This window comes from Dermacentor albipictus, chromosome 1 (genome assembly GCF_038994185.2).
Source record: "Dermacentor albipictus isolate Rhodes 1998 colony chromosome 1, USDA_Dalb.pri_finalv2, whole genome shotgun sequence".
Classification (NCBI taxonomy): domain Eukaryota; kingdom Metazoa; phylum Arthropoda; class Arachnida; order Ixodida; family Ixodidae; genus Dermacentor; species Dermacentor albipictus.
The window spans coordinates 341,133,819-341,157,771 of record NC_091821.1 but is presented as its reverse complement, the minus strand read 5'-3'; the positions used below and the strand labels follow the sequence as shown (position 1 = coordinate 341,157,771).

Genomic DNA, 23,953 nt, shown 5'->3' with positions numbered 1-23,953 from the left:
TTTTGAAGCTCGCTTCACAGGCGAGAGTCGTCATTATCTGCTCTTTGACTCGCAGCGTCTGCAAAGCGCTTCGCTATGGGTCTCGCTGTCTAAAAAGGAAAAGAGAAAAAAAGGGGGAGAAAGACGGCAACAAATAACGCGACTGAATGCTTCGAGAACTGCTGCGTGGCGCCTGCAGCAAATCGAATTAAACGACTCATCTCCCTTTGAGTGCCCGCGGACGCTCCGATGATCGCTGCTCCGATGAACGGCTTCGCGAAGTCAGCTTAGATGAATCGGAAGTGGGAGTGAATGCGACCGGAAGAGGAAGTGACGCTGCGAGAGGCCCCGTTTCGCTTTAGCCAATTCGAAACGGCTTTTGATGCGAGGACCCTTTAATTTCATCCGTGCCTTTTGCTCCGTTCTATAGCAAGCTCTACAGGACGCATTCAGGGGGCCCTCACTTTACCCGATTGCCACTCTTCAAAGGTTTCAATCTGCTCTAGTGCACCTAGCACCAACTCGCTGTTAAGCTTGCGGACTTCCTTTTCCTGCTGGTGTCAGTGGCTATCCGCCGTGACGTCTCAGTGGGCGTGGCGTTCTCCTGCTGTACATGAGTCAGGGCGTAATGCAAAATATGCTCGTGTATTTAGGTCTAAATGCGGAGGAGAGAGTCTCGGGTGGTCGGAAATATTAAAGTACATCCACTTTTTATTATCGATAAGCCAGATCTTCTAGACCCCATCAGTTAGTGTCTGCTTTCGCGCGCGTAGAGTTGGGTTTTTTATCCGCCATTTTAGTCTGTATTGCAGGTCTTTGTGCGTTTCTTGTGTGATGTTGGCCCCGGGTGTCCGCAAGTTTGTGTTTAGTAAGTTCCGTGACCGAATATTGAGGAGGAAGTGGGCGAGACACGAAGGCAGGGCGGCAGTCTAAGTGAGTTGGCCGATCCTGGAGGTATTGCTTAATATGTGCCCCCAGCTACGTCATAGAATCAGCGCTGAATGCACGTCAGACTTGTTATCGTTGGTAAACATTAGTTCTAGCGAATTTTACCAGTTTGGAGAAGTCCTGGGAATTATATTTGGTTAATTTGGTTATATTGCTCCTCCCCCTATGCGGAAGCATTAAATTCTTCCCTCCTACTATTTCTTTTTGTCGACTCACAGGGAGAATCTGCGATGTAGCTAAAAGCTTTTGCAATTCAGCATAAATTAACAAAATCAAGACCGACGCTAGTGGTCCCTTTATAACGCTACGAAGAAATAATAAAGAACAAGGTATCGACTTGAATTCACAAATAGTTGGTACGCTACAGCACTTCTCAAAAACGGATTCGCAGGAAGGAGGACCGGTCATTGATAGATCTTATAAACCGAAATCATTGTTTACATTGGTGCGAGCTATTGCAGCGACGGATAAGTTTGTGTTGGAATGTTCTCAACATACTTGCAAGGCCTCGTGAATCCCGAGCGTTTCAGCGCAGGTTCACACCCACGCCGTGCCGGCTGTCGGAGCGGTCAATATCCGCACATTTTCTGCACACGCATTGCTTATACTGTAGCACGATAAGCCGGGCCACGGGAACTACAATTCGACAAGAGCGACGCGGACTTTACAGGAGAAACATTTCTAGGCTTCGCAGGAAGCACATCACGAGGAGAACAAAAAACAAGTGGGCGAAACGACTGCCCACTCGCAACAAGCACAAGGAAACGGACGAGCATACGACTTCCTTTCGAGCGATAAATTAACCCACCGAGGAGGCGGAGGATCAGAGCGAGAGATAAAAAGCGAAAGAGAGAGAAGGAGGGGGGAGAGGGGCGACCATACGGAGACGAAACGGGCATACGCGAAATAAAGCCGTTCCTATCGGCGTCGCGACTTCAGAGGTGAAAGCGAAGGAGGGTTGTCGGGTCATTATCTCCCAGGCTAATGCAGTTATGCGAGCGCGTGCGTGCGTGCGTATGAAGGGGCAGAGGGGGAAGGGGGGGGGGAGGGCTTCCCCTCTGTCGACCCCATGCCGCGCGGTCCGTTCCATTCTCAGCGCCGCAGCGATCGACGACCTCGTCGCATAATTACTGCCTTCAAGCGCCCGGCCTTCTTCCTCGCCTCACGGCTGTACCCCGTTCCCTTCCGAGCGGCGGTCTCCTGACCACCACCAGCGGCACCGCGTGCAGTCGGTGACAGGCAGCGGGCAGCTCCGTCTTTATTACCGCGCTCCACGCGCGACATAAAACACTTGGCGCACGCGGCTGTTCCCGCTTTTTGCGGCTGCTCTGCGTCCACCGAAACGCAGACCGGGCGACCTTCCCGTCTGAACCGCCCCCGCGTTTTGGTGATACACGCTGACGCTCGCGCGCCCTCTAGCTAGTGTTAGATATGGAGCTGGTTCCTGAGGCTACTTCGAGTTCCCCAAACCGCTTCGAGTGGCAGCACAGCTAATTGAGGAATGCAGAAGCAGGAAAGCGCATTCCAGAGAAGCGGCCGAGCAAACAAGTTTGAGGCAACAAGTTCGTGCGTCGCCGGGATTAGAAGGGGGCCTGGGACAATGGAGCGCAATCGACCCCCTTCGTCTTTGAAGAAGGCATTTGCCACTGCTGCGGAGCCGAGTCACCGGGAGCAGGTGGGCATCCGACAATGAAGCAGGTGCACGGGCGCCCCCCCCCCCTCCCCTTCTCCTTGTTCGAAGTGCATTGCCAGTCTGCGATGCAAGACCGCAGCAAGCCGCCAGGTGTGACACCACGACACGGGCGCCTACCATTGGTTGAAAGTGGCGTCATCGGAGTGGACTCTCCCATTGGTCAAACATGACGTGACTTACAGTGCTCGAAGGGTTTATAAGAAGCCTTCCAGAGAGACCTGGCATTCTGGGACATGCCCTGATTCCCTGTTTCACCTCTCTCGAACTTCTTGCCGCGGGCCGCAGCGTCCGAGTTGCTGCCGGCCCGTAATGACTGTACGACTGTTACTTGTCGCTCATCTCCCTGTACATAATGTAGAATAAATTCCCCCAAGTTGTGGTTTTTCATCCGCGGAGTCCCGTCCTCCAACCCCTACATCTGGTTGGCAGCGGTAGGATCGCCTCCGAATACATCAGCTGGTGGCAGCGCTACGAATCAACCTTCGTCGAGAGAGATCGTAAAGAACCGGGAAGAGCGAAGAAGAGAGAGCCTTCGTCGAAAGAGGTCCGAAGAGACTGGGAGTATCGAAGAAGGAGCGAGCCTTCGACCCAGGGAGTCCGGAAGGAACCGGCAACAGCGGACGAACGAACCGGATGGCAGGGTGCTGCAACCGTAAGTGAGCGCGTGGTTTTTTTCCTTATGATTCGCCAGACTCAAAGGTTGTGTGTTCAATTTTGATAGTTCTGGGAATCGGGAGTTTGTTGCATTGTGTGTTTGCACAAATTAATTAAGGAAAACAGTTTTAACCACCTGTCGGGGCAGCTGCCATGGATCTTAGAAGGTTGACGAGGTTAGACTTGTTGTTGGTGTGCGACGATTTGGGAGTTGAGGCGGACGAACGGATGAGAACGCCAGCTATCATAAAGGCGATTAATGATAGTGGCAATGATCACAAAAGCATTGAGCTTGCTTGGGAGGTGATACAGGAGCCACGGGAGCGAGAGCGTCGTGTACGTTTGCGAGAGCGTCGTGAGCTTAGGAGTGAGCGTCAGCGTGAAGAACGCGAGAATGAACGGAAGCAGGAGCTTCAAGAACTTACTCTGAGGTGTCAGCGTCACGTACGTGAGAATGAACGCGAACGGGAGTATCAGCAACGTAAGCTTGAGCGTGAGCAAAAGTATGAGAGAGAGAAGGCAGCACTGATCAAAGAGATACAGTATTGTGATCAGTTATTGGCACAGAGACAACGGCTGTCTGAAAATTGTGTAGGAAGTACAGAGCAAGTGTCTAGCGGATTTTCGCCAGAAGCCGACGAAAAGAGTAGTGCCTGTGAGATTGACTGCCGATTAATAAGAAAAGGGAAAAGGCTAGCCGCTAACGATGCCTTAGTGGCAACAGAGGCCGTTAAAGGCCGCAAGGAGAGCGACGAGGTGCTGTGCCAACAGATGACTGTAGAGACAGCTAGGCCAGCTGCGAACAAATTGGCACAGTTACCGCGTGTGTGCGTCGCTGGTAATGTTAGCGAGGTTGCTAGCGAGGAAAAGGGTACTGCTGACCAGACAGAAGCGAGCACCCATGTAGAGCCAGATGTGCGTGCAGAAATGGAGTGCGAGCTGGACGATGCAGTTGAGAATAGTTCTCGGGGTGGCGAGCTCCGTAGCTCACGAGAAAACAACTGCATTGTTCAGGGATCGGTGCGGCTCTCCGCCAGTCTAGATGGCCTAGATAGGGATGATTCAGTTAATCATTCGGACTGTGCGCGTGAGACAGCGATCGATACCGACGGGCTGTGTGCCGATTCACAGCGTGCGCTGGGCAATGTAGTAGAGGGCAGTTCGCAAGAGTGCGAGTTGTCTTACTCGAGTAAAGCCTGCTGCATTGTGCCAGAGTCGGTTGAGCTGTCCGCCAGTCGAGGCAGAGAGAGAGTAGATTTAAATGTAAATCACTCAGACAATGCGGGTAAGAGGCCGATCCGGGCCGACGAAATGTGTACCGGCCAGCACGAGGCACGAGAAGGCTACATGAAAACGAGTGCAAAGAGAAAGCGCCGTAAAAAGAAGCGCAGTAAAAACCGAAAGTCGGTAACTAATGAGGCGCCGCCAAAGATGGCGAGAAACCCAAATGGGCAGGGCGCGAGGAAAAAGGTGCGGTCGTCAAGGACGATGTTGACGCATCCAAAATGGTCGAGCCACCGGTCAAAGGGGGACCGCGAAGAATGTTCTGCGCGGACGCGGACAAAGGGCACGGGGCAGTTAATCTCCTCGTCGTTCCGTAGTTCTTTTCATAGCTCAGCGTGCAGTTCGAAGAAACGCAAGGTGGCAGGACGAGACCAGGTGGGGAGTAGCGACGCGGTCAATCGAGTTTGTGTTGAAAGCGGGGCGCGAGGACGCAAATTGGCAGGAGACCGTAACGTCTTGGGGGAGCTGATAGTGAATCAGCCCTTTTGTTGTCTCTCGGCAGCCAGAGTAGCTTTCAGACCACGTCCACCCCGGGTTAGACTCAAAGTATGAGTCAGACGCAAGCGTTTGGAAAGGGAGGCCAAGAGCCCTTCCGTAGTAATGAAGTGTTTGCTTTTTATTTTTGAGCATCGGAAAATTTCGCGATTTGAGACTAGAGTTTCTTTCAATATGTAAACGTATGAGCTTTGTTTGTGTTTTCGTTTGAGAAGCTCGAGATTTGAAAGATTTGAAGAGTTTGTGTAAACATGTAGTCTCGCGAGATGCTCATTAATAAGTAAATAGGCTTTCTTTTTGTGTGTGTAAGTAACCTGAGGGTCAAGGTTATCGTTCAGAGGCCTATGGTAAAGCGCGTGTGTTATTTAACTTTTCTTTTTAAGTGTTTTTGAATTTTCTAAGGTTAAGCGCGTAGATTTTCAGTGAGTGCATGATTTGCACGGAGAGGCGTTCTTAGTTCCATTAGCGCGTGTCCTGTGTGGACGGAAGGAAGCAGACTTTATGACTGGGTTGCTAGTGTGTGTGGAGGGCAGCCGTATTCTGACTTCTTTAGTGAGTATGCGTGGAACGAGTTATTAAAAGACGCATTATTTTAAGAGTTCTGCGGAGTGTGTAAGTCCCGCAAGTTTAATTGTTCGTTTATGTCACGTGTCCTGTAGGACTTTCAGGAAAGAAACGTGAGTAAGCGTGAATGAAAAGTTTGCCTACAACGCAAGTACGCGTTCTGTTTAGTGACCACAAGGCTAGTGCGCTTGTGATTACGTACTTGTGAGGTTGACCAGATTGTTGAGTGGCACCATTACGTGCGATAAGTACGCCACTGCGATAGATTGGAAACATGCTGTTCGTGTAGTTAGGCCACTTATGTTATGTTCGGCTGTTTTCATTTGTTGTTTGCATCCTCGACGACCCTTTTGTTTTGCAACAACAATAGTGCTCTGGTCTTGTCGGCAATCGAGGAGAAATGCATGGCTGTTTGGAAAGGTGGTTACAACTGTTTTGTCAAAATTGGGGAACTAAATGATCAGGGTTGATTTTGACTCAGTAATAGCCTGGCGAGTCAGGGGTGAAGAGCCTGCGCTTACACGTGGGGCAGCGCTGTGTTGTTTGGTTTGTTTGACGTATGTTTTCCAGGGTCCAGGATCCCGAGGGTTGTCAAACGAGGCTCGACCCCAGTACCCTGCAGCTTCTTTCAGCGTTCCTCATGGCCAGCGAATTGAGTTCACCGGCCATTCAGAACTACCGGGGCGAGGACGAGCTGTTAGATATGGAGCTGGTTCCTGAGGCTACTTCGAGTTCCCCAAACCGCTTCGAGTGGCAGCACAGCTAATTGAGGAATGCAGAAGCAGGAAAGCGCATTCCAGAGAAGCGGCCGAGCAAACAAGTTTGAGGCAACAAGTTCGTGCGTCGCCGGGATTAGAAGGGGGCCTGGGACAATGGAGCGCAATCGACCCCCTTCGTCTTTGAAGAAGGCATTTGCCACTGCTGCGGAGCCGAGTCACCGGGAGCAGGTGGGCATCCGACAATGAAGCAGGTGCACGGGCGCCCCCCCCCTCCCCTTCTCCTTGTTCGAAGTGCATTGCCAGTCTGCGATGCAAGACCGCAGCAAGCCGCCAGGTGTGACACCACGACACGGGCGCCTACCATTGGTTGAAAGTGGCGTCATCGGAGTGGACTCTCCCATTGGTCAAACATGACGTGACTTACAGTGCTCGAAGGGTTTATAAGAAGCCTTCCAGAGAGACCTGGCATTCTGGGACATGCCCTGATTCCCTGTTTCACCTCTCTCGAACTTCTTGCCGCGGGCCGCAGCGTCCGAGTTGCTGCCGGCCCGTAATGACTGTACGACTGTTACTTGTCGCTCATCTCCCTGTACATAATGTAGAATAAACCATCTCAAGTTTTGTGGTTTTCATCCCGAAGTCCCGGCCTCCAAACCCTACACTAGCTGGTGGCGCCGCGGGCATGGACTTCGTCTCGCTATCAGGGCTCGACGGTGGCAACCGCTGAAGGAACAGCGGTGTACAGTCTTCCACCGCGAGGCCCTCGGCGGCATCAGAGTGAATGCGCGCGGAAGTCAGCGTTCCCGGTGGCATTATTTACTAATCATATCAGTTGCACCCAAATAGGCCAGGAACTCTCACTCCATCTGCACATCGAAAAGAAAATGAGAACATAACAATACATGTACTGAACGGGACCACCACCTGGAACGTGCATTTGTAATTATGGAGCAAAACTACACTTTTATTTGTACACCCCATGGCACTGTTGTTATTTTGTTCACCCTGTAATTTCATCCATAAAGTAAAAACAAAGTAGAATTATCTGAGACGGGCCAACAGTGTGCGATGCAAGCTGGTACTTGTAGTCTTGTACTCGTATTCTCTCGTAGTCTCATATACACGTAGTCTGCGGCAAAACATTTTTGTTTTCTACTCCTGTCGTACGCGACACGAACGGTGCCGTTTTATATATTCGCCAATGAAGTGTGGCAATAACCGTGACCAATAGAACCTGTTTTTCTTCCTCATTAGACGCGGTCCCTTTACGGCATCCTGTCATGATCTTTCCTTCTGTCTTCTTTTTTTCGTCCCGCTCTATCTCTCCATTTTTTGTCTACACGAAATCATCGCCATAACGGTCACCTTCTTTATCGCTCACCCCTTTATTACTGTCTCATTAACAGTAACTTGAAAGCGAACAGCTTCCCTAGAACGCAAACCACCCATCTCTCAACATAAATAAGACAAATACACTCGCCGCAAACAGTTGACCTGATATATATATATATATATATATATATATATATATATATATATATATATATATATATATATATATATATATACACTCTACTCTACACACTCATTAAGGCTAGAACGTTATCTAGTGAGGCGACGAGTCTAGCAGTGCTACCGGAGGAATTAGAGGGAAATAAATGGGATATAATAGGGCTCAGTGAAGTTAGGAGGCCAAAAGAAGCATATACAGTGCTAAAAAGCGGGCACGTCCTGTGCTACCGGGGCTTAGCGGAGAGAAGAGAACTAAGAGTCGGATTCCTGATTAATAAGAATATAGCTGGTAACATACAGGAATACTATAGCATTAACGAGAGGGTGGCAGGTCTTGTTGTGAAACTTAATAAGAGGTACAAAATGAAGATTGTACAGGTCTACGCCCCTACATCCAGTCATGATGACCAGGAAGTCGAAAGCTTCTATGAAGACGTGGAATCGGCGATGGGTAGAGTGAAAACTAAATACACCATACTAATGGGCGACTTTAATGCCAAGATAGGCAAGAAGCAGGTTGGAGACAAGGCAGTTGGGGAATATGGCATAGGCACTAGGAATAGCAAGGGAGAGTTATTAGTAGAGTTTGCGGAACAGAATAATATGAGGATAATGAATACCTTCTTCCGCAAGCGGGATAGCCGAAAGTGAACGTGGAGGAGCCCGAACGGCGAGACTAGAAATGAAATAAACTTCATACTCTGCGCTAACCCTGGCATCATACAAGATGTGGACGTGCTCGGCAAGGTGCGCTGCAGAGACCACAGGATGGTAAGAACTCGAATTAGCCTAGACCTGAGGAGGGAATGGAAGAAACTGGTACATAAGAAGCCGATCAATGAGTTAGCGGTAAGAGGGAAAACAGAGGAATTCCAGATCAGGCTACAGAACAGGTATTCGGCTTTAACTCAGGAAGAGGACCTTAGTGTTGAAGCAATGAACGACAATCTTGTGGGCATCATTAAGGAGTGTGCAATGGAAGTCGGTGGTAACTCCGTTAGGCAGGATACCAGTAAGCTATCGCAGGAGACGAAAGGTCTGATCAAGAAACGCCAATGTATGAAAGCCTCTAACCCTACAGCTAGAATAGAACTGGCAGAACTTTCGAAGTTAATCAACAAGCGTAAGACAGCTGACATAAGGAAGTACAATATGGGTAGAATTGAACATACTCTCAGGAACGGGGGAAGCCTAAAAACAGTAAAGAAGAAACTAGGAATTGGCAAGAATCAGATGTATGCGTTAAGAGACAAAGCCGGCAATATCATTACTAATATGGATGAGATAATTCAAGTGGCTGAGGAGTTTTATAGCGATTCATACAGTACCAGTGGCACCCACGAAGATAATGGAAGAGAAAATAGTCTAGAGGAATTCGAAATCCCACAGGTAACGCCGGAAGAAGTAAAGAAAGCCTTGGGAGATATGCAAAAGGGGAAGGCAGCTGGGGAGGATCAGGTAACAGCAGATTTGTTGAAGGATGGTGGACAGATTGTTCTAGAGAAACTGGCCACCCTGTATACGCAATGCCTCATGACCTCGAGCGTACCGGAATCTTGGAAGAACACTAACATAATTCTAATCCATAAGAAAGGGGACGCCAAAGACTTGAAAAATTATAGACCGATCAGCTTACCGTCCGTTGCCTACAAACTATTTACTAAGGTGATCGCAAATAGAATGAGGAACACCTTAGACTTCTCTCAAGCAAAGGACCAGGCAGGATTCCGTAAAGGCTGCTCAACAATAGACCATATTCACACTATCAATCAGGTGATAGAAAAATGTGCAGAATATAACCAGCCTTTATATGTGGCTTTCATTGATTACGAGAAAGCGTTTGATTCGGTCATGGAGCAGCAGTCATGGAGGCATTACGGAATCAGGGTGTCGATGAGCCATATGTAAAAATACTGGAAGATATCTATAGCGGCTCGACAGCCACCGTAGTCCTCTCCACCCACTCCACGTAGGAGCCTGTTATCTGAGCTAACCAGGCGGCGAGAGGATGGGCGAAGTCGAATGATTAGCCGCCCGGTTCACTCAGATGGTAGAGCGGCTGTCCCGGAAAGGCGGTGGTCCCGGAATCGAGTCCCGGACAAGGACGAATATTTCTTCAACTGCGAGGCTTTTCTTTCGAGGAACCCGCATGGGTTTCCTTTGTAGGGATTGCTACGAGTGGGCGTATGTCTCATTCTCCCTTAATTAGTTACCTCGCTCCATATTGCGGGTTTCCACATAACCATTACGTCAACCCTCCTCTTCAATGGCACGCCTTTATCTCTTCAACAAACCGCAAGACATGCATGCTATGAGCACTACACAGTGATTGAATCGAATTTCTGAGTGCTTGAATTTGAATAAGGTCCAGTGCAGGTAAATGCAAGGCTGTGAACCGTGGCCACGTGTCTGGCACACCTTGGCGTGCACACGACCGACCCGGATAGGAGGCGACACAAGCGTCCGTGTCTGTTATTTGCTCTGATACATTGCGTGATGAATGTGATCCAACTCATCCGGTGCTCTTTTCTTGTGCATGCGTCATCAACTTTAAAAATAACCACCCTGATCTTTTTCTTATTTTCTTTTTGTGTGTAGTAGTTCTGCACACATAGAAAGCGAATATCCTAAGCCTTGAAGGTCCTCAAGGAGGATGGAAATGAAAATAATATTTTTAAATATATTTATATATTTACATATAGGAAAAATAAAAAGGGAGAGAGAAAAGAAAAATAACGTTATTATTTTTTTTGCTACCAAGAGCGATCAAGATTACTGTCTGAACACTACAGCCTCAGACAGAAATATATTTTTTTTGTACGTTATTAAAAAGAACTTCCACTTTAGCACGATAAACAAGAAAAGCACACCGCGAAAACTAACGCACGAACTTAGCGCAGAAGGGCCCATAATAGAAAAAAAACAGCAGATTGTGCCTTGTCTCTTCCCTTGAGCTACCAATAAGCACGAAAAACGCTACTACGCTAAAACGATGACGGAGAATGGAAATTACCCGGGATGAAAAGCAAAACTACCGATTCCGTTCTCGGTAAACAGATAATCACGAACGCCAATCAGTTTAGCAATCTGGATGCATTTATCAAAAGGGTGGAAATGGGGGCGTCGCTCTGCTGCAACGAGTCATTCTCCCCCATTTCGCTATACGCTTGTCCGTCTCTCTCTTCTTTTTGCCCCGCGAGAAAGGAGCGTAATTAAATTAGGATAATGAACGCCGGACGCCGGTGATGCGCTCGCAAAGGGAGGAGACGCAAATGCGCAGACACGTGCGAACAAAAGGGTGCGATGAACGCGCGCTCCAAAGGAGTAGGAGCTGCACAACGCAGCTGCGACAAAAGGAACGCCCGGCCGACCCACGCAGGCTCAGACTGGAGGCCTCACAGCACATCGCGCGTATAGCAAAAGGCTCGCTGCGCCATGTGTGCGAGTTTCAAAGTGGGAGGCTCTTTTCTTTCTTCTAAGATTGCGCGCAAAATAAGTGGAAAGTGTTCTTTCTTTCCGTTTGTTTGTATAGAAACATAAGACGTACGATCGCGGAATGGTATCGTGGGACTAACGTTAGTTGTATTTTTTTTTCTTCGTTCGTTTCTGTCCCGTTATCTCTCCTGGCGTGTTGCGCGCTCCCGTGAATGGCTTCACGCGATAACGCGCCAACGCTTTCGTCTTTGCGGCGACCGGCGTGAATGCGGGGCCGTTTGATGCACGCCGAGTGTTGGAGAACGAGCAAACGAGGCTACGGAACAAATGAGTTGTGTAGCGTTGTGTACCAGGGGCGTTCTGACGGGAACCCGGGGTATAGAAACAAGGAGGGCAAAAGAAAACGCGACGTGGGAGTACGGACCGGGTCACCCACCGCACATCTGCTGCAGTCTATTCGTGTCCAGTTGAACTCCGTTAGCCTTTAACGGCGCATGCGCAGGAACCGTTTCGATGCATCAAAGTGGAGCGATGACAGACAAATAAACAAACGAGCAGAAGCGTTGCGATAGGAATTCAAAAGTTGTAAATTGATACCTGTATTGCTGTACGCCGAAGCAGGAGAATCGACGCTGTAATACCCCGAAAATAACGAGGCGCGCGAACGTGTGGCCGTCGCGCACTTTGGTAATCCCTTCGTCCCACGCTGCTCCCAGCCACGTGGAAGCCATATGAGGGCACCTTTTCACGAGGCACCGCGTGAGGGCGCGCTTTTCCACACAACGCGCGGTATTGACAGACTAGGCTTTGCGGCAGACGCGGCACGGAGGACAGAGGACAGTTTGCCCCCATCTGGAAACTCGAGTTTTGTCGGGTAAAATGAGTGGGGTTGAGAGGCACACAAATGCGAGGGAGCGGACGCAGCAGCGCCTGCAAGCGAGCGAGCGATAGTGCGCGCGCAAGCGCGAACCATAGACGACCGGGAAAAGTGAGAGGCTCGGCGGCGTCGGTAAGAAAGACGCAAGAGTGGGCTTGACGCGGGCCCACTGTTCGGGCCAGCCGCCTGCCGAGGCACGCGCAATGAGAAAAGCCAAGCCAGCAGCGGCAACAGAGGCAGCGTGGGGGGTGCTATCGGCTGCTGTCAATAATTGACGCGCTCGCCTAGGCATACGACGATGTATGCGGAAGGAGACCCCGCGAGAAGAGGAAAAACGAATGCGAGAGGAGGCAGCGGCGGGAAGTGCGAGGCTGCTTGGCATCGGATGGGGGGCGGCATGGGTGATGGAGGGCAAAGACTACTGAGGTTCTTCGGGGGGTCGAGGCGTGGATACAGAGCAAGGGGTGTAACTCGGGCCAGTGGCAGGGAGAGGGGGGGCTGCTGCTGAGAAACATGAAATATTGGGGCAACGGACCACGCGGGAAACATTAATCTTGCACCCCATCTAAGCTCTTTCTATCCCTCGCCCTCGACGCACGCGCGGAGAGGCAGCTTCGCCGAACAGCGCATAGCCGCACGCAGGGCGCGCGCTTCGGCCGCGCCGTGCGTTCACTCCGGGCGTCGAAGCCGTCCCGATGGCGCACGGCGGCGTAAAGACAAAACACGCGGGCGAGGGTAATCCATTAGAGGAGAGGCCGAGGAGGGCTCTCCCGCGGCGGCGCCGGCTCCGAGGAGCGCATTTCCATCGGCCCCCGTCTCTTCAACCCGCGCGCGTGTTGATCCCCGTGTTCTCCGGCAGACCCGGCGTCGGCGGCCGACCGGCCTCGTCTTCTGCTCGGCTGCCTCATTCTTCTCTCCCTCTCTTTCTCGCTCACTCTCGCACTTCTTCCGCATGTGCTCCTTAAAAGGGTTCCAGCGGCCAGAAGATGGCTGCGCGCTCTCGCCTTGCGCAGGTCTGTCTCGCTTCTTATGGCTTCTTCCCACCATATCTCTTTCCCTTTGCGCGTTCTCCGTCCACTTCCCCCTTTAGGGATCAAAGCTCCGAACTTCCTTGTTGACCCTTGTCGTCCCAGCGACGAAAAGATAAAGTAATAAGAGGGCGAGGAAAAGGGCTACGAGGCGCGCGGCCCGCCGCGCACATAAACGTCGCGACGCTAAAGGGTTCGTTGCTGTGGCTTGGAAAGCCATTAAGGAGCCGGAGCTGACGACGCGTGAATTATTTGTTCGCGCCGGAACGCGCGACTTCGAACGCGGCAAGGAGCGAACGTGTCTACGGAGACCTCCTCTCTCATTATTTTGTTTTCCTTTCCCCCCCCCCCCCCCCGTATTTATACCTTGCGAAGCAGACCTCTTGCATGTGTCTTGGGCTTTCGCCCATGTATGTATTGCCTACGCTGAGGGGCTCGTTATTTATGACATGAATAATTATGCAGAAAATCACATGACCCGGAGACAAGCAAAGTTATATATATATATATATATATATATATATATATATATATATATATATATATATATATATATATATATATATATATATATATATGAAATGAACTTGGAAGGTAAGAGACGTTTTCAGGTAAGCTTGCAGAAAACCCTGCCGACACGATCACAACTGATTTGTCAGCGCGAGAGCTGAGTGACGTGTGGGCTTGCGTTTAACTTTTTGGGCAAAACACCATTTAATATTCTTCACATGGACAACCGTAAGTCGTTGTTCGTAGCCTCCTATTCTCTTTGTGTCAGGCGTGAAACTGTAACAGTGTAGACAAATACAATCAAGCAGCGTTTATTTTTGAGCACCGTTTCCAGCAGCAGTACATTTGACACCGCTGTGTACTGTCACTTCAAGTTTCTGCGGGCTCATGGCCAAAGCATTTTACGAAAGCTGTCAGTGATACTAACGGGGGTCTACACATTAAAATAGAGACGAAACTTGCCCCATAATATTGGCAAGGAAACTGACCAAGTGGTTCCGCTTGTTTGAGTTCGCGCAAAACGTGTGCATGCTATTTCACTTCTATCTCAAAAACAAAAATATTCTGAAGACAGTAAAATATCATCAGAAAAAGAACTGAATATTAGAGCAACTTGTGTAAGGGATCCTACGTGTAATCGACTTGCTAATTGAAGCCTCGTGACCTGAGCAATGAAATGAGCAGGCAGGAGGCGACGATACCGCGAAACTTGAGCGCTTCCAGAGTCAGTGGAATGCGATTGATGAAGACCTTTAAAACGAAGGAAAGTTGTTTAACGCAGCAATCCTGGAATCAGACGTGAGCACGACCACAAGAGCACGATCCCTAAAGCAAACACTGGTCGGTGGAGATCCTATAAATAAATCTGCTGAAGGGCGGGTCGATTGTTTTAATGGGAAGACAGCTGCCGAGAGCTGAAGTGTTTGTCGACGGGATTAAGCGGTCTCCGGCAATAGCGCTGCTCCGAAGAGACTCTGGATAATAAATAACGAAGACTGCGTTAATCTTTCAGCTGACGCGTCTTCCTTCACTTTGGGTCGACGGGCCGGCTTTTGTTTTGAAGGTTGTCTTTTGCGCGTTTATACATTTCACGCTTCACCCTTTACTCAGCCGGAATAAAAGCGGAAAATACGGAAAGAAGGCTCAGTGCCTTACTTTTCAGAGACCCTGCGCACCCACAAGTCGATGGCCCGATTCAATTTATTCGTCAGTTTGTGTACTTCAAGACTCGGTCGACTTCTATATTTTTCTTGAATATGCCAAATAAATTAACGATTGATTGATTGATTGATTGATTGATTGATTGATTGATTGATTGATTGATTGATTGATTGATTGATTGATTGATTGATTGATTGATTGCAGGTGGCTCATCATCGGTGCACAGAAAACTCCCCAGCTTCGCCGAACCGATCCCCAACGTGACGGTGGCAGCAGGACGAGAGGTGACCCTGACCTGCGTCGTCGACAACCTCGGGAGCTTCAAGGTACGAAAAACAACAATAGCACGCACGTCGCTTGACCTGAGAGCACAGACTCAGAGTTTTGGCCCCGCGGAGTCGACATCAGCGCACACCCATATCACTGCTGCACATGCTCAGCACATCGTTCCCGTGTTCTGCAGTCCCTCGTGGGATGAAAATACACTCACTGAGCAAGCAAGAGGAGGGGGGTTGGGGGGGGGGGTTGCCCCATTGGAGGCGTGACAGAGGTAGCTCTGCACGATTGCATGAAATGGACGCCAAACAACACGGGCCAAACGAATGTCACAGAATGAACCGTGCGCCTTTTACAATTGCTTCAGTGAAGAACGGCGGAACTATATGTATAAAACATTTTGAGCATTCTCATACAAGAAACGTGAATATTTCGATCATGTCCTGTGGTACTTCTTTCCGGAAACCAAGCCAAAATTAGTCGGCGTGCAGAATGACCAGCAAATGGGGCAAGCTTTTGAATATCGTGCGGAAGCACACAGGGCAAAACTCGCAATATGGGCTCGGGGCCCGTATTCACAAAAAGTTATTACGCAAGAACTGTTCGTAAGAGCTGGTTGCAGCCAATCATAATATTCGTTATTATCTATGGCGGCCGGGTAATCGTAAAATATAATTATTGTGAACGGAAACTATTGTGAGTTCAGCTCTTGTTCATTAAACGTCTAATCTTTAAATGAAGCTGTTGAACCCGTTAGCTAAAGCGAGATGCAACACATTCACTGTGCTTCTAGAACGCTCAAATGCTTGCCGAAGATGGAAATTCATTTTTTTTTGCGCGCTTTCATTATAGCGTGGGGCCAAGGATGGAAGGTGGCGTAAAACACAGTCGAGCGTTGATTGAAGCCCAGGAGCGTGGTAACATCACGAAACAAAGAGGGAAAAAAATACCATTTGTAACACAGCTGCTGCCCGACCGGCTGTTGCCCTCTGCCGGATATATAAATACATATCAACGTCTGCGGGTGCGAATTGGTCGTCGTCGCTACACCATGCCGCAAAGAGGAACGTCGCAGCAGCGGCGACAAGCTGCGCCGAATGAAAGCAAAACGCACACTCTCTCTCCTCCTTCTCGTTTCCACTTCGTCGTCGTTCTTGTACACCTTGCGCTGAAAGCTGCTCGCTCAGCTGAGTAACATTGTGCGCCGCCATCTCGGTAGCCTTCCCTCCCTCTCTTACTCTTTCTTTCTCGCTTGCTTGCTTCGTTTGCAAGGCTTGGGCCTTCTCTCTCTCTCTTTCTCTCTCTCTCTCTCCACACGTCAAGCGGACCTTTCAGCGGACGCGGAGCCCGTAACGGCGTTTGTTGCGCGGCTATTTGGGCTTCGTCAAGTGAGGCCGCCGCACCGCGCTACGTGACACGACTTGTTGGCGAACTTTAATGACGCTTCCTCTGGGTGGAATCGAGGGTACTTCCCACCGCGTGCTTTTCTCTGTTTCTCTCTCTCTCTCTCTTTCTTTTTTCTTCCTTTGCGATTCTCTCTCCATCAGCCTACCTTGTTTCCCAGGCCCCCTGGTCCTTCGACCTCTCTTCTCCTTCCCTTACGCGAGGGATGATACTGCGGCCAGAACTTCTCCTCGCTCAATCCGATATTTACGTTTGTTTTTTTCTTCTTTTCTTTCTTTGGTTCTAGGTCTATCTTGCCGCTTATTTTTCGCGTGTTTCAAGCACTCATTTAGGTCGACTCGTCTCGTCCACCGCCCACGGTTTTAGTGGTGCGCGCGGCCGGCCAGGCGGTGTCTCCCGCGCGGCACAATGCCGTCGCCTGAAGAGCGAACACGTCCCATTGTCCCCCGTCGCTAGATTGTCAGCAGCCTCGCAGCAGCAGCAGCAGCAGCGTCGGTGGTGTTGATGGCAATAGGGCGGGGGGGGGGGGGGGGCGTCTTCTCTCTGTTTTATGTTTTGTCGACTTTCGCTACTGCGAAGCGGTGGCTGCTGCGCGCCGTCGTGGCACACCACGTCGGTATCCGGCGCACCACTCCGTCTTCGACGCTTTGTGAACATGGTGTGCGCGGCCGTGTCCCCCGCGCTACATGTAACTAGCCGCGGTTGGCGAGAGTTGGAAAATATGGAACGGAAGTCGGTGGCCACGTGATTAGGGGTGTGCGACAGTGTCGTTCTGTTGTTCGTCGTAGGCTTCAGCGGGAATAAGGAACGTACCAACAAGAGCAGGTTCCATTTAATAAAGGACTGTGTTAAATTTGAATTTCATAATTAAGCTTAGTTGCCAGCCTGCCCCCTCCCCTTTATTTCTCTCGGCCCATTGTATATATATATATATATATATATATACATGTTTTCATATAGAATAATAACAAACTGCTTAGTAGTCAGAAAAGCCTCTTTTCGTTTCTTTCTTTAGTTTGCCACGCACTTCCGTAAAACTAAACTTTCGGTAAGATGAATAGACTTCCACAGCCCTTTCATCTTTCCCTCAAGAAGAGTATGCTGTATATCAATCCTAAGTTTAGACTTTAACACATGAATTTTATGCCTACGCGTAACTAAGACTGAATAGCTGCGTTTCTTGAAGCGCACGTGCGGATGCGATAGCAGTGCAGTCTCGGAGCACAGAAAATCACCTAATGCTTCACCGAAAATTCCATGACCCGCCTGAAAGCTCGCAGGTTTAATTAAAGCCTACTGTCTCATCCGTCGTCAGCTATAGGCTGCTAGCTGGCGGAGCACACTACGTAAACGTTGCCTACACGACGCTGACAGCGCATCATCGTTTTGTCTCATTCCGTTTCCTGGAAACTTGCTGCCAAAGAACGACGTGGCCACAGGATTTCGGTAATGAAGTTTTGTAATGCAGATCAGCCTGGCTACATCCCAAACTCAGGCTCGACTTGGTCGCAGCGGGAACTTGTAGTGAAAAGTGTGTCTCCGAAATCATCTATCCGTTTGAAAATTACGCGGCCGTTTTTCAGCTTACATGCGGCCGATTACAATGAAGGCGCAAACTGTTCTTCAAGCGATGCTTCCAGTGTATTGGAAGAGTGTAGGCGACTTGCTGCGGAGGCAATCGTAGGCGCTGCAGTCATGTGGCTTACCATATGCCTTACAATAGACACGAAACGTGTAATATTAGCGAGAGAGGCGACGTGCATTTTCGACACAAAGAACGCAATACAGCGTGAACACGAATTCCTTCGCATATTCAGTTAAAAAAGAACTTGCGGCAGCGATGTCCTCAAGACAGAGTGAGTTTCATAACGTTAGCACAAAGACTCGTTTGAGAAGTTCGCGTACGTAAAAGGCAGAAAGTTCGCATACTTGTTACGGGAGGCCCACAGATTTTGTGTGGCAGCAGTGAAGCGCGATCGATATTGTAAATCAATTGTTGGGACGGCGGCATACATATTAAAAAAAAGTTTTCTATCTCGCGGCATTGTCAAGGGAACTTGTTTCATAGATTCCGGACTAAACCCTCCTATTTCGCAATACAGCTGAGTCGTTGTACCGCAAGCAGCTCAAACGGCCAACGTGATCGAAGCTAGGGTTTCGAGTTGGGTTGAAAAACAATCGGCATGCAACGACTGGTGTACAATGAGCATAAATATCAACAGTAAACTGAGCTGCAAGAAAACAAACACTCCCTGCGCCGTCTCTACTAAGGCGATCAGCAAACTGAGTACAGTAAAGCTACTGGGATACCAGAAAGTATGTAGAAGTTGGCAAACCTTTCGTAACCAACAGTTGCGCAAAGCTCTGAGGCTCTCGGGATTGCCGCTGCAGATGGACCTCGTACAGCGCATTTCGTCATATGCCAAACGTAACAGGACATTTATAAATGCGCAGCGTATTCGAGAAAACGTGGAAGCGAGTATCAGTCGGTGCAAATCAATGAACATATGTCACTAGATATTTTTAGAGAGGTGTAAGTGTTCGCGTTATTTGGCTGAAGCAGATTTATTTTCACGGTAGCCACAAGGTCCACGCGAAATGCGCTAAGCCTCGGTGCTTGCGTGTAGCTGGAGTTGACCTACATGTTAAACTTCTGCAGGCGACCCATTGTCTGGTAACTCGGTTGAACTGTGAAATCCTTAGAACTTTTCATGGGCAGTCACGCGGAACGTATATCCAACATTCCATAGGGATTGCGTCACCAAGACTCACCATGTCCACAGAAAAGGAAGGATTGAAATTAGGCACATAAGGACAAGCAGGTTAACCAGAGGTACGTTGTTCCGACTGCCTCCCCAGAGCGAGGAAAAGAGAGCGAGAGGAGATAAAAAAAGGAAATGCGTTACGCCGCGCAATAATTAGGCTGATATCATGACCGAAAAAAAAATGACGTCATGACCGTCTGTTATTCGTTTTAATCAGCGACCACAAAGAACAGGCAATGGTCGTCACTATGTGTGACGCGCTCATCGCGAGGTCTGAAACGGACACGCCCGAGCACCGGTGGTACCTCGCTCTAAATGCACGCCTAAAAGACGTTCAGTGTGGTTGGAGTGGTCGAGACATGTTTTGTTTCATGTTGCGCGTAGGTGGCCTGGATCCACACGGACCGGCACATGCTGATCTCGATGCACGACAACCTGATCACGACCAATCCGCGGTACAACATCGCGCACAACGGCCACCGCACGTGGCAGTTGCACGTGCGCGAGGTCGAGGAAGCGGACCGCGGCGAATACATGTGCCAGATCAACACCAACCCGATGAAGAAGATGATGGGCTACCTGCACGTCGTCGGTGAGTGTGCATCCTCATTGGGCGCTCTATAAAAGATCGTATATTGAGCTGATCTTGCAGTAATTGGCAATAAATCGAACAGCAGTGCCTCAATTGTGATTATACAAAGCAGCTCTTCTATTTAGTGATCGAAGTCAAGCGCGTGTGAGTAGAGGAAGAGCTACAATACTCGTTGTAAAAAGTGTTCCGCATTATTCGTGCTCCTGTTTCACTATGTTTAACTATGTTTCATGGTGGCTCTTGCCAAGCATAGGAGATGTGACATCGAAATGAGAAGTTTTTCAGAACTGCTTAAGACTTTCTCTGTGTTACTCGCAACCAGCCAAGGGGGGCGTATTTCGAAAAATGGGGAGCCGTTGCACGTGCTGAACGGGGAGAGCAGTTTCATATTTCATGCGCTATCGCGCGCTGCTCTCGAAAGAAAGCGCAGAAAGAAAACAAACATACGTAATGGGCTGACAGAACGCCGAAGAAAATGGCCGAGCTGATTCAAATGCAGGCCGGCGTATGCCTTCAAAGTGCATCTGTGTTGATTTATTCCTATTGGTCCCCGTTCTTTCGAAGCTCTAAGTGGGTTTCTTGTCCACACTCACTGAATCGTCGTGCAGAGGCATGACGTTTTGACGCGCCGGGACCATGCAAAACGTGCTACAAATCAATACTTTTAGTGCTGGCTTTATAGCGTAGAGAGAAAAAAGGGAGCTGTAAGTATGACCTCCTATGGAATAGGTTTACGGTAGCGCTATTGAAAGACAGTACAGAAGAAGACACATAAGGGCGCATACGACACCGAGTGTGTCGCTCTGTGTTTTCTTTTGTCCTGTATTTTGATCGCGCTACCGTAAACTAATTCAAGGTGTGCGACCAACAAGCCCACATTGCAACCCTCGGGACCCCTATGGAAGCTTCGCACGCGAAGCACTACAGCGAGTTGAGTGTCTCTATGACGTTGGCCTGGGGCCCTATGGCATAAAGCTATTCCAGTCTGTTTTTATTCAAATCTCCTGACGTCAAATCTACGGAACCACTAACGAAAGAGCCGGGTGGGGACCTGCAGCGTTGTCTGAACAGCCCAGTCAAATGCTCTCCTCGTTTATAGGAGGTCACTGTTTGCTTTCAAAACGAATGACGTACGTTGCCTACATTGAGCGGTTTTCCTTGTCTAATTAGCTGACAAGAGACGAGGAGCACGCTCAAGTGAAGAAGGTTTCCTTGGGACTGAGCCAGCTCAGTGAAAATAGATACCCTGATGAGGAGAGTAGTGCCGGCGTCTGCGATTAGTCCGCTTCCCCTTGCTTAGCTTGCGGTGGCTAGTAGAAAATCGTGGCGGCCTGCAACGGAGGGATAAGAATACCGCTAAAGCGGATCCTCAGCAAAGACGAATTGGCATAGCGATGTCGTATACGTGCCGAGAGGGCTCGATCACGTCACGGAACGGAACTGCGATGGAAAAAAGTATAAATTACACGCAAGTAAATCCATGCTCTCCGGCAGGTGCGCGTAGCCAGTGCGAGAGCGATCGGCAGGCAGCCTTGTTCTATTCCTTTCAAAATGGGGCAGTCTATGGCTATTCAGAAAAAAATCAGTTTTGTTCGGCGTATTAATGCATCTTTAGCGGACACACGTTATTTGGACGCGGAGAGCTTTCTCAGTTTTTTGACGTCGCGTGACAGACAGGCGAAGTGGGCGCAGCCCGAAAACATTTGACCAATAGCAGAGGGATAATGGCTAAAATACGTTGAATCAGAAATAATTGCCTTTTTTGTTTGTTTGGTCTAATCATAAATAATCAGTGCGTGCTCGTCATATCAGACGGGGAGCTATCGTGGTTTTCATGACGTCCCGCGACAGACAGGCGAAGTGGGGGTGGCCCGAAAATGTTCAGACCATTTGTGGAGGGCTGATTGCAGAACTGGAACAGTAAAGTTTGCAATAGCCTTACGTTAAAGCGACCCTGATCGGACCCATGCAGTCTTCCAACTATTTCTCCTCCTTAAGCCAAAATATGCCTAGAGCCACCACTTAAACAAATTTAAGAAAAAGTGGAAGACTATGCCTTCTTCATCTTAGTAGCATTCAGACGCCTGCGAGTGAGTCAGGTATGGCTGACAGACTTCTCAAAAATTGAATCACAATGGCGAGATGATATAGCTGAACGCGTTTGGAAACAAACAGCATGGGTCAAGGGAGAGACAACTGAGTGCTGCGCCCACGTAATCTGCTTCCTTGTCCCTCGTCTGTTTCGAGCTGCTTTTTCCAAAGGGTTTCACAAACACTTGTGGCAGCAGGAAAGCAGGAACAAAACTTGCTGCAAGCAACCGGCATACTAAACAACCAGAGTTTCTAGTCGTCATATTGTTTGTTGACTATAATATATCCGTTTATTGTATGCGCTACCAAACAGCCTCCTGCCCCTTAATTTATTCTCCCTACCTTAAATGAAATGCTCAATTTTGCGGTTACCTGAGGCATGAAGGTATGTGTTTAGCTTACAAGAACTGAATGTTGAGCGAGTTTGCGCGAATGTATGATTGGCCCAACAGTGCAAGGACGGCGAAGACAGAAGGTAAGCCCAAGCGCTCGTCCTGTCATCTTGTTTTCTGTCTTCATATTCTTTGCGCTGTTAGGCCAACCACGTATATGTTTAGAATGACTGTGACTGATAAACTGAAATGTGGAGGTGCACCACCTTAGGGAAGGTGGAATTCATTCGTGCGCTCTATCCCAGTTCCTCCGAGGATCGACGACGAGAACACAAGCTCTGACGCGGAGGTGCGTGAAAACAGCGACGTGTCCTTAAGGTGCCGAGCTACGGGCACCCCCGAGCCGGTCATCAAGTGGCGAAGAGAGGATGACGCACTGATACTGCTCTCCGGAAAGAAAGGTACGTGGTAGCGATCATCATCTTAACCATCATCATCATAACCACCATCCATGATAACATATTCTTCTGCTTCCTTTCTATTTTATGTCCACTGTCAAACGGATCCTCTTCCAGCGATGTACAACTATGTAATATTTTATTATGGCGCATGGGTAACGACGCATTTGGTAGATACAGGACAAATAAAGACACAACGAGCACGTTGTCGCGTCTTTCTGTGTTCCGTGTCTGGCCAATTGCGTTGTACCTAAGCACCATGGAAAGTCACCCACTGACCCAATTCGTCGCGCTTCTAAGCCCATATCTCACGTCAGCCGATCCTTTACCTGCAAATTTTCTTGTCGAATCGCACCATTTTATCCTCTGGCGTCCATGGCTGCATTTCTCTTCCCTCGGAACACATTTCGTTACTCTGACAGACCACCTAGTATCTGCTCTACGCATTACCTGTCGAACTCATTGTTTTTAACATCTCATCTTTAACGTCAGTCTACACCCATTTGCTGCCTAATCCATAGGCACCTTCACCTCTCTTGACATGACGCCTATAATTTTTTCTAATTCGTCTAGAATTTTCCTTCTGGTATTCCGTTTCCTCACCCTGCGATTACTTGGCCTATGTAAACGTAGTTTCGCGCAGCTTCATGAAGCTCATTACGAATAAGTAATTCTTGTACTTTTGCCTAGCATTGCATTAGTCTTTTGCGTATTGATTCTTAAATCATGCCTTAGATTTCGCTGGTTAAGGTTATCATTTATTTCTTCTGAGTCACGAGTATCGTTGCAGAGTAGAACAAGACATTTGTGATCGAACTGTTTGTCGACTCTGCTCCCCGATTCTTGGCGCAGATAGTTACCGTGCTTTCCCACCCAGACAATCAACCTGTGTTTCCTTTTCGTGATTCAAGTTCTTTATGGCCAGTTGGCTTAGATGCTCAACTCCTTCGCATTTTCAAGAGGTCGACCAGCAAGCACGAATGCTAATTTCACTGAGCGTTAGTACACTATTATTACTGGTACTATCCAACGTTAATTTCGCACATGTGTATCGCTGTCCCCGATGACGCACGCCCTCTGAGTACTTTATATTTTGTGCTACCTTTATTCCTTCTCCCAGCGCAAACCGACAAATCAGAAATCGCGATTGGGTTAACTTACCTGCATTTCCTTATA

At 49.0% G+C, this 23,953-nt stretch overlaps 1 protein-coding gene across 4 annotated transcripts in view; it reads left to right on the top strand.

Moving 5' to 3' along the window:
- Positions 1-23,953, top strand: part of LOC135906295 (neurotrimin-like) — a 195,735-nt gene that overhangs the window by 143,870 nt on the left and 27,912 nt on the right. For all 4 annotated transcript variants that reach the window (XM_065437732.1, XM_065437809.1, XM_065437662.1 and 1 more), the window contains 3 exons: positions 15,064-15,185; positions 19,689-19,896; positions 22,625-22,780. In XM_065437732.1, the coding sequence (XP_065293804.1) occupies positions 15,064-15,185; positions 19,689-19,896; positions 22,625-22,780 (486 nt within the window). The remainder of the gene's footprint in view (positions 1-15,063; positions 15,186-19,688; positions 19,897-22,624; positions 22,781-23,953) is intronic.